Raw genomic sequence first — 14,831 nt, 5'->3', positions numbered from 1 at the left:
ACAGGAGAACAAATCTTTTTAAAAAGTAAATAATGTAGCATTCCCTTCTCTAGAATGAACTCTTATAATATTTTTGTCCGCTGAACACTGAAATTTCTCGTACTTCTTATATTATTGAAGCCCTTGCAGCTGTAACTTTTTAAAACTCCAGGGTTGGCAACTGCTCTTCATTTTGTGAGGTTTCTCTCCATAAAATGCAAAGCTCCTCAGCTCCAAAAAAAAAGTGGCTCTGCATTTCTTGCCGGAATTCATTACAAGATTGATTTCAAACAAGCACACAAGTGCATGTCTAAAGTTGCAGAAAATGTCTGCTATCAGACTTCTTTCGGAAAAGAAGACTTAATATGGGAAAATAAAAGTTTGCTATAGATATATTCCAAGTGTGTGTGACATTAAAATAATCAATTATCCAATGTATTGAAGCACAAAACATGCAAATTATTGCTATAATTTTGCATGCAATAATTTACATGTTTTGTGCTTCAATACGTTGGATAATTGATTATTTTAATTTTCAGCACAAAGGTATTTATTCGTTATTATGTGCGACATTGTTTTTAAAAATAGTTTGAGTGAATAAAATAATTATTTTTATGATTGTGTTATAGATGATTATATAAATACTTTTTTATTTTTACACTCTATTGTCTGCAGCATTTCAAAATAATTCTCAAAATCACCACTAATGCTCCTCAAATTGTTTTTCCAAGGTTGGCAACAATGTAACTCATTTAATAAGTCCTAATTGAGAGCAAAAAAATTAATTTTATGAATTATAACTTGATTGTATCCTTTAGCAGGGCCAAAATTTACTTTCTGGCGACGGTTGTTTTGGCCATAACTGTCCTTACATTTGTCCATAAAACTACCATATTAGGATTGGTAGTTACAAAAACAAAGATTTCAGGGGGAGGGAATTGACGTCCAAGCACTCCTCCCTCACTGAACCCTGAATCTAAACTGCTGATTTTTATCCCAATGCTAAAAAAAAGTTTGAGTAATATGTGTATATTTTAGTGCCTGATGCATCTAGTTTTCCTTTCTTTTTCTTTTTAAATCTTAATGTTTCCTTACAAAAACTGATCTATCTTGAAAAGTATAAAAATTTGTCATAGGAGAAAAGAAATGGATGAAATTATAATGACTTATATGGAAGAAGGAGACAGCAGTAGTGAAGATAGTGATTCTGAGGAAGGTGACCCAAGCAAAAAGGTCTGTAACACAAAGTCTGGTGCCTCTCATAGTTCAGTGCAGTGCACTACTCCTATTTCAGTGCAGTTCGCTACTCCTAGTTCAGTGCAGTCAGCTACTCCTAGTTCAGTGCAGTCGGCTACTCCTAGTTCAGTGCAGTCAGCTACATCTATCAGGAGGGTGAGTAATGTCAGCCTTATTTATTCAAAAAAGAGATACATTATAGAAACATCTTGCAACCTATTCGGAAGCATGAAATGTAAGTATTTGGAATACAGCCAAACTCTGTTATAACGAGACCCGATCTAGCGAGAACCCGGGTTTATAGCGAGAAAATCTGAAATGCTTGGCTGATAGGTAGAATGATAAGTCTATGGGAGGATAACTCGCTTTTAATGAGCAATTCCCAGTTATAGGGAGCAATAATTTTTTAATTCTTAAAATTTCTTTCAACTTCCACTTCTCTAGCTGAGTTTGGCCTTGCTTGAAATTTTTTTGCAAGATTCCAAAGTCAACCGAGAGTTAATGACGAGTCATATATTCTACAAAAAAGTGATGGACAACCTTTTTTTAAAAAAAAATTTTGTGGAATGCACATTTTCAAGCACTTCTTAAAACTGACTTTAGACGAAGGAGAGATAGGGTAGGGTACTCATGTGGAACTCGTTATTTGAATTATATTCATGGAGTTTCCTCATTAAATTTTATCCTGCGATGTCTAAATGTAAAATTTATCCCTTGATGAAGAAGTATAGACTTTACATCAGTTAGAGGATGGCACAAAAACATCTGAAGTTTGCAGAAAGCATGATTTATCTTCTTCCTTTGTTTCAAACACTTAAAAAAAACAAAGAAATTATTGGCTGCTTTTGATAAATAGAAGACTTACTGAAGTATGTTTGAAGAAACATACTAAAGATGATTTGGAAGGTTATTCTGAAAGGGAAAAAAACATATAAAGTTATATTTTGTTTCTTTATGATATTTCAACAAACCTGTTTTTTGCAAGCACTTGGTTATAATGTGCTAATTTCATGGTCTCTTTGCACTCGTTATAAGAGTTCAACTGTGAATAAAAAATAAAATGTGTGAAATCTTATTTCCATGTTATATTTTAACTATTGATTTGGTGCTGCTTAAGTGTATAATAATCTATTTTTGCAGTTTATTAAATCACAGTTTCAGCTAGATTGGGAAAAAATCATTCCTTGAAATATTTATAAAGCAATGTAATGATTATAAAAAATCTCATAAGATAGCTTTGTTTTAGGTTTTGCCTATCTTGAATTTCTTGATCATTTTAAAATTTTGAAGCATGCCATGCATACCTTGTTTTTGGTATTCTTTTTATTAATGTATCTATGTATCTGAAGCACTTGTCATTCTTTCTGAAGATATATTACCATTAATATATACTGTTTTCTCCATGGTAAAGAAATGTAGTTTATGGAATGGAATAATCTAGGTTGCTGAATGGTTTTTAGACGGATTTTTTTATTTTAGATTGCTGTTGCCACTCCTCCAAAGAAACGAATTTTGGAAGAGAAAAGACTGGCTGCCCAGGTTTTTGAAGTAATTTGTAATTTTTATTTATTCTAGTTTCATTTTTCAAAATTGGTTCTACACATGTTTAATTTAAATGTAATTTCAGGCACCTGCTCCTGCCAAAGTGACCACACATAGCATACCTGTAAGTTTAATTTCCAAATTTTGTATATTTTGCAGTAGCCTATTTTTTCTGATCACCCTAAGTGCAGTTTCAATTTTGTGAAAAATAGAAAGCTGAAATGCATTTTTAAGACTACAAATTTGAAACTTTTTCTGGAGGACACCCCTAGACCCCCTCTATCCCACCCCACATCATGGAGTGAATAATATGCTCAGGATTAGGTTCATATTGTCAATACTTAGACCTAGTTGTGACTTCCACTTATACCAAAAAACTGAACCCATTATCTTTCTCAATGTTTGAAATAAAAAGCCATCCATTTCATACACCCCCTTACTTTTTTGACCTCTCAATGGCATGCACATATGAGTCCAGGGGCCCTACAACGGAAGTAACGTTCCATTCTGGTGACGACGTTTTCTCCTTAACAAGAACCGAGAGCAGCCAAGAAAATAGTCTTTCTCCCATTTGCTCTTACCACCATTGTAACGAGTGACGATTATGTCTTTCTCCTGCATTCCAATAACTACTAGTGACGTGGGAAAGGAATCTCTTCAGTCGGACTAAAATTCTTTTTTCCTACGGCAAAAGAGGTTTGCAACTCCGTTTCCCACTGCATTTGCGGATTCCAGTACATAATGAGTTTTTTCCTCCACAGCAACGGGGATCCGCAACTTCTAATTCCACGCCGTTTCGGAATCCGAGGAGTTATCTCATGGCCAAACAAATTGTCAGATACATTTCTTAATGTCATAACCAACTTTTTTTTTCTTTTTGTGTTTTCGCATTTTATTAATTTTATTTTTGGCTTATTTTTTTCTTTTAAAAATATTCTTTCAAAAGAATACTTTAAATGCAAAGTGCCTTTTTGTTTGCCTTTTGTTTATTATACATCAGCTTTCAAAACCAAGCGAATAAAATTTGACAATGGTCTAGTTTTAAGATTATTCTCCCCCCCCCCCCCCCCAAATTGTTGATAATGTAGTCTTTTCCTTATGATTATGTTTCGTAAAATTAGAAATGCAGATTTGCGAAGCGCGGCTGCTTTAGTTTGAAACTAGTGACTGTTAATCTTAGTTTACAACAAAGAATTCTCTTTTGGCATGAACTTTCATGCGCCACATATTTGTTTTGATTTCATGATTCTGTACAAAGCCTTGAGAAAGGTGGAATTTGTTTAATAATTTTAAAAAAAAATTAAGCAATTGTTATATTTTTTGAAAAAATAAACGATAGACTTGCTCTTGATTATCTTTGAAAAGCAAAATAAAGGGCTTTTAAGAACCATTTGACAGATTTTTTTTGGTTCATAATTACCCCACTAGAAACCATGAAAACATTATGCCTATTAACGCAAAAACAAATCTATTGTTTAATGGCATTAACTCTTACGGACCAAGATTGTGGACACATTACCCAATTTTTTAAAAACCATTAATAATCGAAATTTGTAATTCTACTGCAGTCAATTTAGGATCAAGTAGCATATTTATAATAGTATACCTGGGTTCCATTATAAAATTAGACATACTTTATTGCATTAGTTTTGTTGTGTTTATGTTTTCTTTGTATGATAGTGCATTTATTTTTTGTTAATTCTATCTTATGTTATAAACTGGCTCTAAATTAAGTTCTTTTCTGAGTGGTGGGAGCTAGTCAGGCTACTGTTATAGCCTTTACTCCCATCTACTCAATCAGGGATTTTCAAATAGATAGGGTGAAATATATTTAAAAGAAAAAAAAAACTTTTTTTATTTAAGGCAAATTTGAAGAATAATGGATAAATAATAAAGCTGGGGAATTCAAAAACGATCGTTTTGAATTAACTACGATGCCCTTTCTCATTACTTCTGATGAAAAAACTGTGGTCCAGCAAATCAATTTGGCTAGAATAGTGTATAACTTATAACTTAACATGAAAAGTGCTGTGGGTTTTAAACTTTATTTCTTTTAATTAATTACATGGAAAGTGTTTCGCGTTGATTTTGTACTGAGGTTACAACAAAAAAATGCATAAAAATACTGCGGAAAAAAAACAATGCAATTTGATTTGAAAAATAAAGCCTGGTATTTTATGAAATGTAAAATTAAAAAATGGTTGGTTGGAGAAAATTTTCTAAGGATCTTGAGGTTCTATTAAAAGGACCAAATGTCATACCCTACTAAAGACAAAATTATTCGCTCAAAAAATAAAGGGGGGGGGGGGCTGTAAAAATATTCTCAGTTATTAGAAAACGTCTATCTGTAGAGCAACGTTGCTTAACGTCGCAAAATTGAATCCGGTAATATGCATGTCAAAATTATCAAAACATGTGATTTAAAGGCGGAAACACCGATATGTAAACCAAGAAATGAGTAATTTCTCGCGATCGAAATCGTTAAAAAGTGTATCTATTTGCCCTCATCATAATTAATGTTCATTTAAAAACATCCATATTTGGGGAATGAGTCTAAGAAAAATGTTCGTACCACTTTATAATGAAAAAAATATTCATAATATTTTGAAACCAAAGATATTTAATTTAAATTACTTACCGATTTAAATAATGCATCAGTGTTTAATGAAAACCATGTTCCTATAATAATATTATTATTATTAAAAGTAACTTGGCTGCAATATTTCCTAGACTTCTCCTCTTGCAAAATTACGAGCATTAGAAATCCCACAATTGCAAAATTTCCATCATTTTGCCAGTGTAAACAGCCACCGCTTCTCTGGCCACCACCATCTTGATTAGGAAGCACTTCTCACCTCCCGAGAAAGCCAACTCACCACCTGCCACCCGGGTGAAAACGAGAATGGTCCTTCTCAGCAGCTAAAGTTGGCAGCAAGACGGTTAGGTTAGCTTCATGGTAGGGAGAAATGATGCGTCACGGATAGTGACATCACGCAGGGCGATAAACTGGTTTTCTGACCGGTTTCTGGTTAAAGACTCCATTCTAGATACAATCATTGAAAGGCCCCAGGGCAAGTTATATAAAAAGCGTTCATAGTTTTCATTTGTCTTTTGTACAGTAGCCCACTTAAAACTTCATCTTAGTGCACAAATGTAGTTGTTTCTGAAAATGTTTCATTCCTGAATTTCATTTTTTCATGTTTGTATAGAATATGTACAATTTTTTTCTTATGTTTGTAGGGAGGGGGAGGGGGTGACACCATAAATTACCGCCCCAAGTGTCGCAGATGCATGGTACGCCACTGATTCATGGTCTTGTTAAAATTCTAAAAATATATTTTGTATGAAATTTATTGATGTTTATAAATATTGTATGTACAATCCACATGTATAAATATATTTTAGTATCTAATTTTTATGAAGTTTTTCTTTGTTTTATTGTGCAACTAAAATAAAGTTTTTATATTTACAATCTTCTAACTACAAAGATAGGACATTATATTAACCATAATTTTCATACACTCACGCATGCACATGCAATAAAATTTTAAAAATTCATTTTTAATGCTCAGACAATTTTTTTAAAATCTCATTATAAAATAATATATATGCATAGTATTTAATAAATCATTAATACAAGATTAAAAGATAAATAAAAAAACTTGTGAAAAGTTGCTAAATCATCGATGGGCGAGCTGTCAGATCTAGAAACTCTGTGAAAATACGCATTTTTTGTAATTATACTGCCTCCAATAATTGCCATATTTAAATGAGACCTTCTTGATAGCATGGTGGAATGATTTTTCGCATTTGTTGAAAGATTAAATGAAATCCAAATATAAAATACAGGCGAGGGAAATTCTTGTTGAAAAGCTTTAAACACCCGGTTTTCTTGTGCCTAGCAAAAATAGCGATGCATGGCAGGAAAATGCAACCCCGATTCCTCTGATTTTCACCGCTGCTTCATCTCTCCTCGATACTAGCTCCATGGTTTAGTCTCCTGTATTATCTCCTACTGAGTACTAGCCACTTTAAGTGAGGTTGTATTTTATGACTTTCATTTTACACCATTAATGAGCCTTGAATTGATGTAGGGGAATTTGGGACAGAGTTAAGTATAATTAAGATAACTTACTTTATTCAAATTGAACAAATTGGGAATTTATTTAAATTGCATTGAAATATTATTCTTCATTTTTGGCTGTAAATTTTTACCTTAAAAAGTGGAAAATTTTCACATTGAAAATACACAGGGGCAAATCAAAAGTTTACTCTAATGAAATATTTTCTGTTTGATTATTGAAAGTATTTATCAAATGATTGTATAAATTTAGGGAATGAATAAGGAAATTAATTAATAGGGTAAATGATGAGTGAATAAAATATTGAATGAAAGATAAAATAAAGTAACAAATGATCAGTGAATTAATAAATGAACAAATGTAGAATTTAGTAATGAATAAATCAGAATGTAAAATTAAGTAATGAATAAATCAGTGAATTAATAAATGAACAAATGTAGAATTAAGTAATGAATAAATCAGTGAATTAATAAATGAACAAATGGTAGAATTAAGTAATGAATAAATCAGTGAATTAATAAATGAACAAATGTAGAATTAAGTAATGAATACCTCAGTGATGGTAATGAATGAAATGAACTATTTCATGTTTTCCCATGTGCACATGACAAATTGTATTTCAGCTTTAAACTCAAAACAAGCCTAATTTTAATTAAGTACTACTATTCTATTTTACAAGGTTTCTTAAATATATTTTAAATAACTCTTGAGTTATTATTAAGTTGGTCTTGAATGCTTGAGAAAAATGTTTTCCCATCAGATCCCCTGTTTTACCCCCCCCCCCCCTTTTTCCCCTTTAACCTTTGACCTTCTCTCCTGTTTCTTTCTTTTCAAAAGGTCGGGAGGTCTGTTAAAGATATGTAGGGTAAAGTGAAATTGTGAAATATTTACTCTGCATTTAGTGCCACTTGCCTAGTAATATTTTAACTATATAGTCTATTACAGTCAAGAAAAAATTACCTCTGAAAATCAAAGCATGTGGTAATACCAGCAATTTTCAAAAATTGATACTGAAATTGTCATGTTTTTTTTTGGCAAGTCAAAAATTATTTTGATGCTATCGAATGATCAAGTTCTTATTAAGGGTAATTTTCAAATACCTTGACGCAATAAGTTCGACACAATTTAAAAAGTTTTGTTGTTATAAGCATTAAAACTTTCCTAGGTATAAATACCAATTTTTGCTTAGATTTTAGAAATTTCAAAAAACATCTTGGCAAGTTACCTTTTTTCTCATGAGTGTTACCTTTATAAACCGTTTTGTAATTATTTTTCTAAAAGCAAATGATCTAACAAATTTTGATTAAACTATCTTAAATACTCAGTTTTAGGTCAAAGTGGTATAAATCTTTATTAAAATAAAAAAATTTAAGTATTTAAAAGTGTGTTTCTCATGAATGTTACTTTGTTACTTAAATATAGGGTAAAGTTTACAATAAAAATATATTAAATTAAACATTAAATGATTTCATTGCAATTATCATGAATAGCTAAAAAATTTCAATACTGAAACCAAATTTCTAAGATTCAAGAAAAAGTTTATTAATATAAATGCTAAATTTTAGCTTCACTAACACTTATGAGAGATGACTCATTAAATTATTTATTGTAGAGTTTTGGCAGTAATTCTTCTAAAATATGTAGTTCAGGGTGGCGACAGGGAGATCAGGGAAAAGTCAGGGAACTTTATTAATCAGGGCACCATTATCAAGGAAAACCATTATCATTTTTGATGTAAATCACGGAAATTTGGTGAACTTAATCAGGGAAAAGTCGGGGAACTTTTTTTCACAGTTCCTGTCGCTACCCTGTAGTTATTTGAATACCATAACTTGAGAATTAGAGTACACTGGTGTGCAAAAATTAAGGACGAAGTCGAAAAATTAGAAGTGGCAGAGCGGACAGAAAGACCAATCATTAGATTAAGTAACGTGATGTACGGTAGCACATGCGCAGATATGCAGGCAGACGTAATAATCTCTAATTGAAAATTTAGTCTTTTCTCTATTTCCGATCATCCTTTTGTGTTTTTTTTTTGCTAACTTGACACACATAAATGAAAATGTGTGTCAAGTATCTTGTAAATATTTTCTGTCTTGAACACATCACCAAACTTGCACCCATGGCTATGTGTAAATAACAAATATTATTTTCTTCTTCAATGCACAAAAAGTGAAAAAGCTGCTTGAAAGTGTACAGAAAAGAGATATTAAATGTGAACTTTCTAGTCAGGACAAGGAAATTTCTGTTGCTAGCTAGCTAAAGTAATAGAAAAGGCTTAATTATCTACGATCATGAAGACAAGCACTGAATGCGAAGTGCAAAACAATGCATTACTACATGCTTTTGTAATACCAAAAAAATAATTTTATCAACAAAAAATTAACCAATGAGGTCAGGACACCAAACTGTCAATGGTTTTGAAAATCACCCATTATTAACATTTAAAATATTAATTGGGACGTAATTAGCCTATTTTTATTTTTAATATTTTTCATAATTTGTCAAGTGCATTCGGAGCCAAGTAAAATACAGTACAACCTCGATTTCTCGAATCTCTCGGAATGGGAGGAAAATTCAAGATATTGAGTATCAAAGTTTAAAAAAATTACACTAGTAACTTTCATAATTACAGTCATGTACGCTATATGCATTTACATGTTTACTATGGGATTACTTCAAATTACTATCAATAAAGTAGTCTTCAATATTTTACTAGATTTGAAATTTTATAATTGTCCAAAGTGTACAGGATGGGATTTTGAACTGAACAACGATTTCAACTTGGTTTTTCACCTAAAAATTTAAAAGTTCTAATTTTATTTTTAACCAGTAACCCCACAATCAAAAAGTTCTCTGCAGCCATTTTGTAGGAGTTAAAAAAGCAGAATGATGAAAATGAGTAATGCATTTTCTGTTTTCGCTTGAAAACTGACGAACGAAAATCGACCCCCTTTCCACAAAGTGGACAACATGTTCGAGAGAAATGCACAAAGATTCTAAACTCTGGGGAAAACACAGCACCCCCTCACACGAACGCTCCCCTATTCACAAAATTTCCAAGAAAAGGGATGAAAAATGTTAAGCAATTGTCCCTGTAACTGGTTTTCCTACAAAAATTGCCAAAGAAAAATGACAATTGAATTTTGCTTCTATGCAAAAATTTCGACATATCAAGGGTTTCAACAAATAAATTTCGAGATAACTATGGAAATACATAGGGGTTTTTATAGAAAATGCTGGGGAAATTTTTTTTCGAGGTGTCAAGGGTTTCGAGATAAGGAGTTCAAGATAACAAGGCTTGTCTGTAGTTCATTTTGTTTACTCATTAAATCATTTACTAAATCACTTACATATTCATTTATTAACTAATTTATTTTTATTCCTCCATTTAATAATTCACTTATTAATGCATTATTTTCCTTATTTTTTCATTCATTCACTATTTTATTCACTCATTTATTTTTCCTCATGTATTAATTAAAAAAATTAATTTATTTATTAGTTTATTGTTTCACTATCTTTTCATTTATTAAATTACCCTATTACTTGCTCATTATTTTGTTCAAAAATATTTTTCACAATCGAATGGAATACATTATAGCATACATTACAAGACAGTCTTTGTTTTTATTCATCTGTTGTGAGAACCATGAAAGTGAACTATTATCTTAAAGGGCATAGTCAAATAAGGATATAATTTCCTTTCCCTTTGAAACCAACCATTTTTATTTTTAAGCCCCTTCCTTATTGAAACATCTTCATATCTTTTGCTAGTTAAGTGTCTCATGAGTATTTTATCAGATGCTACTAGAATTCATAGAAACATGGGACCAACTTTGTTTCTTGCTTTACAATGTTTTTTTTTATTGAAGATTTTAATTATTTTTCAGGTGCCACCAAAAAAGAGGCCAATTAAAATGCCTGTGAAGACAAGTGATCAATCTCCAGTGAGAAATGAACAACAGTCTGTAAGAATTTTTATTTGAAAGATTTACCATATCATCTTCTTAGAAGAACAGTAAGATATCTAAGCCCAGAAATAACAGTAAGATATCCTACTGTTGTTCTGAGGTGACGATATGTACTCGCATAAGGCAAGCAATTTAGTACAGACAATAAAGTTACCAGTTATGGCATTGATTTATATGCAGAATAAATTTCTGAAACATTTTCAATAACTACTTGTAAAAAAAAGAAATTTAAAAACATATTTTCTGGTTTTAGTCCTCCCTTTTTAAATAGACCCGAAACAAAAAAATGTCAACATATTCTGGCATAATTTAAATAATTCTAAACTTATTAACTTTACTGTCGGTTGAATAAAAATGATTGTAATGAGGCAATAAGAAAATTTTATTTATTTTTAATTCAAAATAAAAGCAACACGCAACAAAAATTGTAATTTCTCCAGTGCTTCACCATACTTAAGCAATGATTCATTTGGCTACTATAAGGGTCTTATCACATTACTTTGAATAAGGGGAGACAGTTCGTGCATCAATTTTTTTAAATGTTGAAGCAATTGCATAGACCTAACTTGGCCCTGTAAAATAGGAGGGCGAAGGGATTTTTAAAAAAGTGAATATAAATTAATTTGCTGCTATTTAAGCATCAGTTAGAAAAACAAGGAGGGGAAACTTTGAACACCGTGTCAGAATGAAAATTCTGTTTATTAAAAAATTATTCAGTTAAAATATTCAAAATAATAAAACTGATTGAACTTACAACATTTGTAGACTTAACTTACCAACATTTACACTAAGTCTACTTCAAACTAACTAATAAATTAATTACTTTACTTAACTTAAGGTATCATTTCTAAATTTTAAAACTTTGTAAACTATAGTTACTGGAAACCAGATATTTTTTAGGCTACTATTGTCAGCTTTGTTGACACTACAGGATTTAAAAAATAATCCTTGTGTTATTGAAATCTGTGCTTTTATTAGCAATAAACTTTGCTAAGTGCCTTACCACGAATGTTCCAGAGCTAAGCGAAGTGTCCAGGTTTTGTGGCAATTCCTTCTGGGGCTTGAAAGGCTTATTGGAGAAAGAAAATGAGCACCACCAGAGGGGTCATGGCACAAACTACACCATTGGAATTCTTAGAGAAGTGTTTTGAGGAGGATTTTTCTCTTTTTGGCGGGGGAGGGGGGAAGGCTTCCGATTTGGGGAATCTTGGTGGTATTTAGCGGGTGCTGTGCCCTCGCTCTTGAGGGAGGATGGGTAACCCTGCAATATGTGAACCTTTTGTAATGTGGCAGATATAAAGTCTTAAGACTAATTCTTCTGTCACTGGCTGTAACATGTCACTATCAATAATCGTTCATTTTTCAGCAAGATGGGGTGCCCTTCATTATCTGACAGACATTCTGCTATAACGAGCTTCCTAGTTGTTGGATTTGACGAGGTTCTGATGACGACAATTAACTTTTTCTGTGGCCACCATGCTCTCCGCACAAAAACCAAAACATCTAGAACTTATAACCCATGTAAACAGTAGGTGCAGGGGACTCCAGGTGCCATTCCATGCTCTTTGAAGCTAACTCCAAGCAATTTTTTTAATGGTGTTACATCAAAGATCACAAGTTCATGCCCCATGGACCTTGTGATCTGCAGGATTTCAACCACATTTTCTAAGATTGATCGCGACAAGTTGCAGCGAGTGTAAGAAGAATTAGACTTAAGATTTTTTTTATATCTGCCGAAAAATGCAGGTCTATATGTCGCATATTTGGGAAACAAAACTTTCATTTTCCAGTAAAGTCAGCGTTGTTGCTGTATTAGTAATATATTTGTTTCAATAAGTCTTACAAGCCCCAAAGGGAATTTTTATATGAATATGCTTATAATAGAGATAGACTTGGGGTGCCGTGAAAAAATTCTATTTCTTTAAAGGGTGCCGCAAGTCAGAAAAGTTTAAGAACCCCTGTACTATTGTATCAAAATAATATTTTTAAAAAATACTTTAAAATTTATGTTGAATCCACTTGTATCTATAGCGCTATCTCTTCTGAAATTTTTGTTCAAAATGATTGCAAATAATTTTTTTGAAGAGGTAACTTTTACTGCTCTTTCTGATGTTTGGCGAGTATATGTTTCTATTGAACAAGTACTACATCTGAGGCAATACAGACCTTCATTTTCTTTTATTTGTTGGTTATTATTGACAAACAACATGCTTGAAGGGTTCTTAGGCAAACATCTGACCATAAAGACAGTGAAATTATTGTCAGAAATATTCAAATTGCTGGCTTATGTCCATTATTTCACTGGTTTCTGGCTTTAAAGATGCCAGTGTTTGCCAAACTAGGCAAATATTTTGAGCCAGAGCTTTATTTATGCGAACATAATCCTTTTGTTTTATGCTTACTTATTTTATTGCTGTAAATTGTGTAATTTCTCATATCTTGAAAGACTATGAATGGGGAAAAAATGCATATGAAATGTAGTATAATATTTATGTGCTTGGCTTTTGTTTCATCGGTTTTCAGTGCAATCTGGTATCGCCATGCCTTAGTTGTAAAAATATTCCACACCCTAGCAAGGTTGGAAAACAATGCATTGTGCTAACAGAGTGACTGAAAACTGCTGTTACAGAAAAGGATTGAATCTGACATGTATCTAATGTTTACAATTAAATTTCTTCGATTTAGCTGCAAGAAGATGAGCTTTTTGCTAGACGATTGCAAGCGGAGGAGTGGAATTTCAGACAAAGAACTGTTAAGAAATCGCTGAAGGTATGCGTTCAAATTTGTTTTCAAAGTAATCTTAGTTCCAAATAATAAACTTTTAGGGAACGATCTGCATGAATCCAAATAAAATTTTAAGGGAACAATCCGCATGAATCCAAATAAAATTTTAAAGGAACAATCCACATGAATTCACATTTTTAGTTTATTTACAGGGTTGCCATGCCACAGGGATAATTAAAAATACAGGGATTCAAAAATACAATGAAAAAGAAAAACAGAAAATTCAGGTTATTTTGAAATTTTTCTTAAAAACCTGGAATATGCAGAGAATTTTAATTTTTTATTTATTTATTATAAAAGATAACTAAAAATTCAATCATCATGCTTTTATTTCAATTTTAACAAATTCAGGGCTCCCAAATGGTCCGCTTTTCCCGCCAAAGTCCGTTTCTTAAGGTGAAGTCCGCTTTAGACCGCTTTTTAACATTTTGGTCCGATTAGTCCGCTTTTATATAGTGTTTACTTCAAAATCAGATTTTAAAAATTTTCCATTACGTTAAAAGATACCTACAACCGCTGCAGCATGGAAATACATAAAAAAGAGGTTTGGGGGAGGAGTTATGACGTCGAATCGCGGAGCAGGGTGCTACCGATATTTCTCAGAATTTCAGCCTCGCCCTTCCAATAACGAATGAACTTTCTGATCTCGATAACTCGAGTATTCCTTTATCTCAAAGTTTTCATTGGATCCCAAGCTCTTGAGACTGTTGTGGAAACTTCCCATTCCTCGGAACGTTTTAGCCGGTCTCTTGGGACTTAGAGTTGTCGCGCGTTGACTGTATAACGCTGCTATGAATCACCCCTTTTGCAAATGAATTCGGTAGTAATTTCGTCGCGCATGCGCCATTTTTTTTACAGGCGCATATGTTCGTAAATTTTACGCCCTTGAAAAACCTTGAAAAGTTCCTGAAAAAAAAAAAAAAAAAAGTTTATTTTCCAAGTGCTTGAAAGCCTTAAAAAAGTATGAAAATTTGATTGCTTGAATTCTTTCAAAAATCATTACAAGCAATCTAAAGCATATTTTTGATTGCTTGTAATTCTTTTAAAAATATTTCATTAGTGCGATTTTCTGAACATAGGTTCGATATACAGTATCGCGAAAAATTGCTTTCGTGTTTGAGGTTTCAATCCTTTTGCATCTTGTATATTTTGATGTTTTTTACAATCGGAAGTTATTTTGTGCTACCTTAGATTAGCTTATTTTTCGTTTAATTTCAATAATAAACGAAGGAAT

General features: G+C 32.1%; 1 protein-coding gene across 2 annotated transcripts in view; it reads left to right on the top strand.

The window, feature by feature from the left end:
- The window catches only part of LOC129218505 (uncharacterized), a 62,710-nt gene that overhangs the window by 22,043 nt on the left and 25,836 nt on the right, over positions 1-14,831 (top strand). Inside the window, exons 3-8 of one of the 2 annotated variants that reach the window (XM_054852792.1) lie at positions 1,116-1,371; positions 2,695-2,763; positions 2,843-2,881; positions 5,998-6,051; positions 10,733-10,810; positions 13,499-13,582. In XM_054852792.1, the coding sequence (XP_054708767.1) occupies positions 1,116-1,371; positions 2,695-2,763; positions 2,843-2,881; positions 5,998-6,051; positions 10,733-10,810; positions 13,499-13,582 (580 nt within the window). The remainder of the gene's footprint in view (positions 1-1,115; positions 1,372-2,694; positions 2,764-2,842; positions 2,882-5,997; positions 6,052-10,732; positions 10,811-13,498; positions 13,583-14,831) is intronic. The other variant, XM_054852793.1, reaches the window with a different exon arrangement.

The sequence above is a fragment of the Uloborus diversus genome, chromosome 3, assembly GCF_026930045.1.
Source record: "Uloborus diversus isolate 005 chromosome 3, Udiv.v.3.1, whole genome shotgun sequence".
Taxonomy (NCBI): Eukaryota; Metazoa; Arthropoda; class Arachnida; order Araneae; family Uloboridae; genus Uloborus; species Uloborus diversus.
The sequence above is the reverse complement of the archived record's forward strand: the minus strand, read 5'-3'. Positions and strand labels throughout refer to the sequence as shown.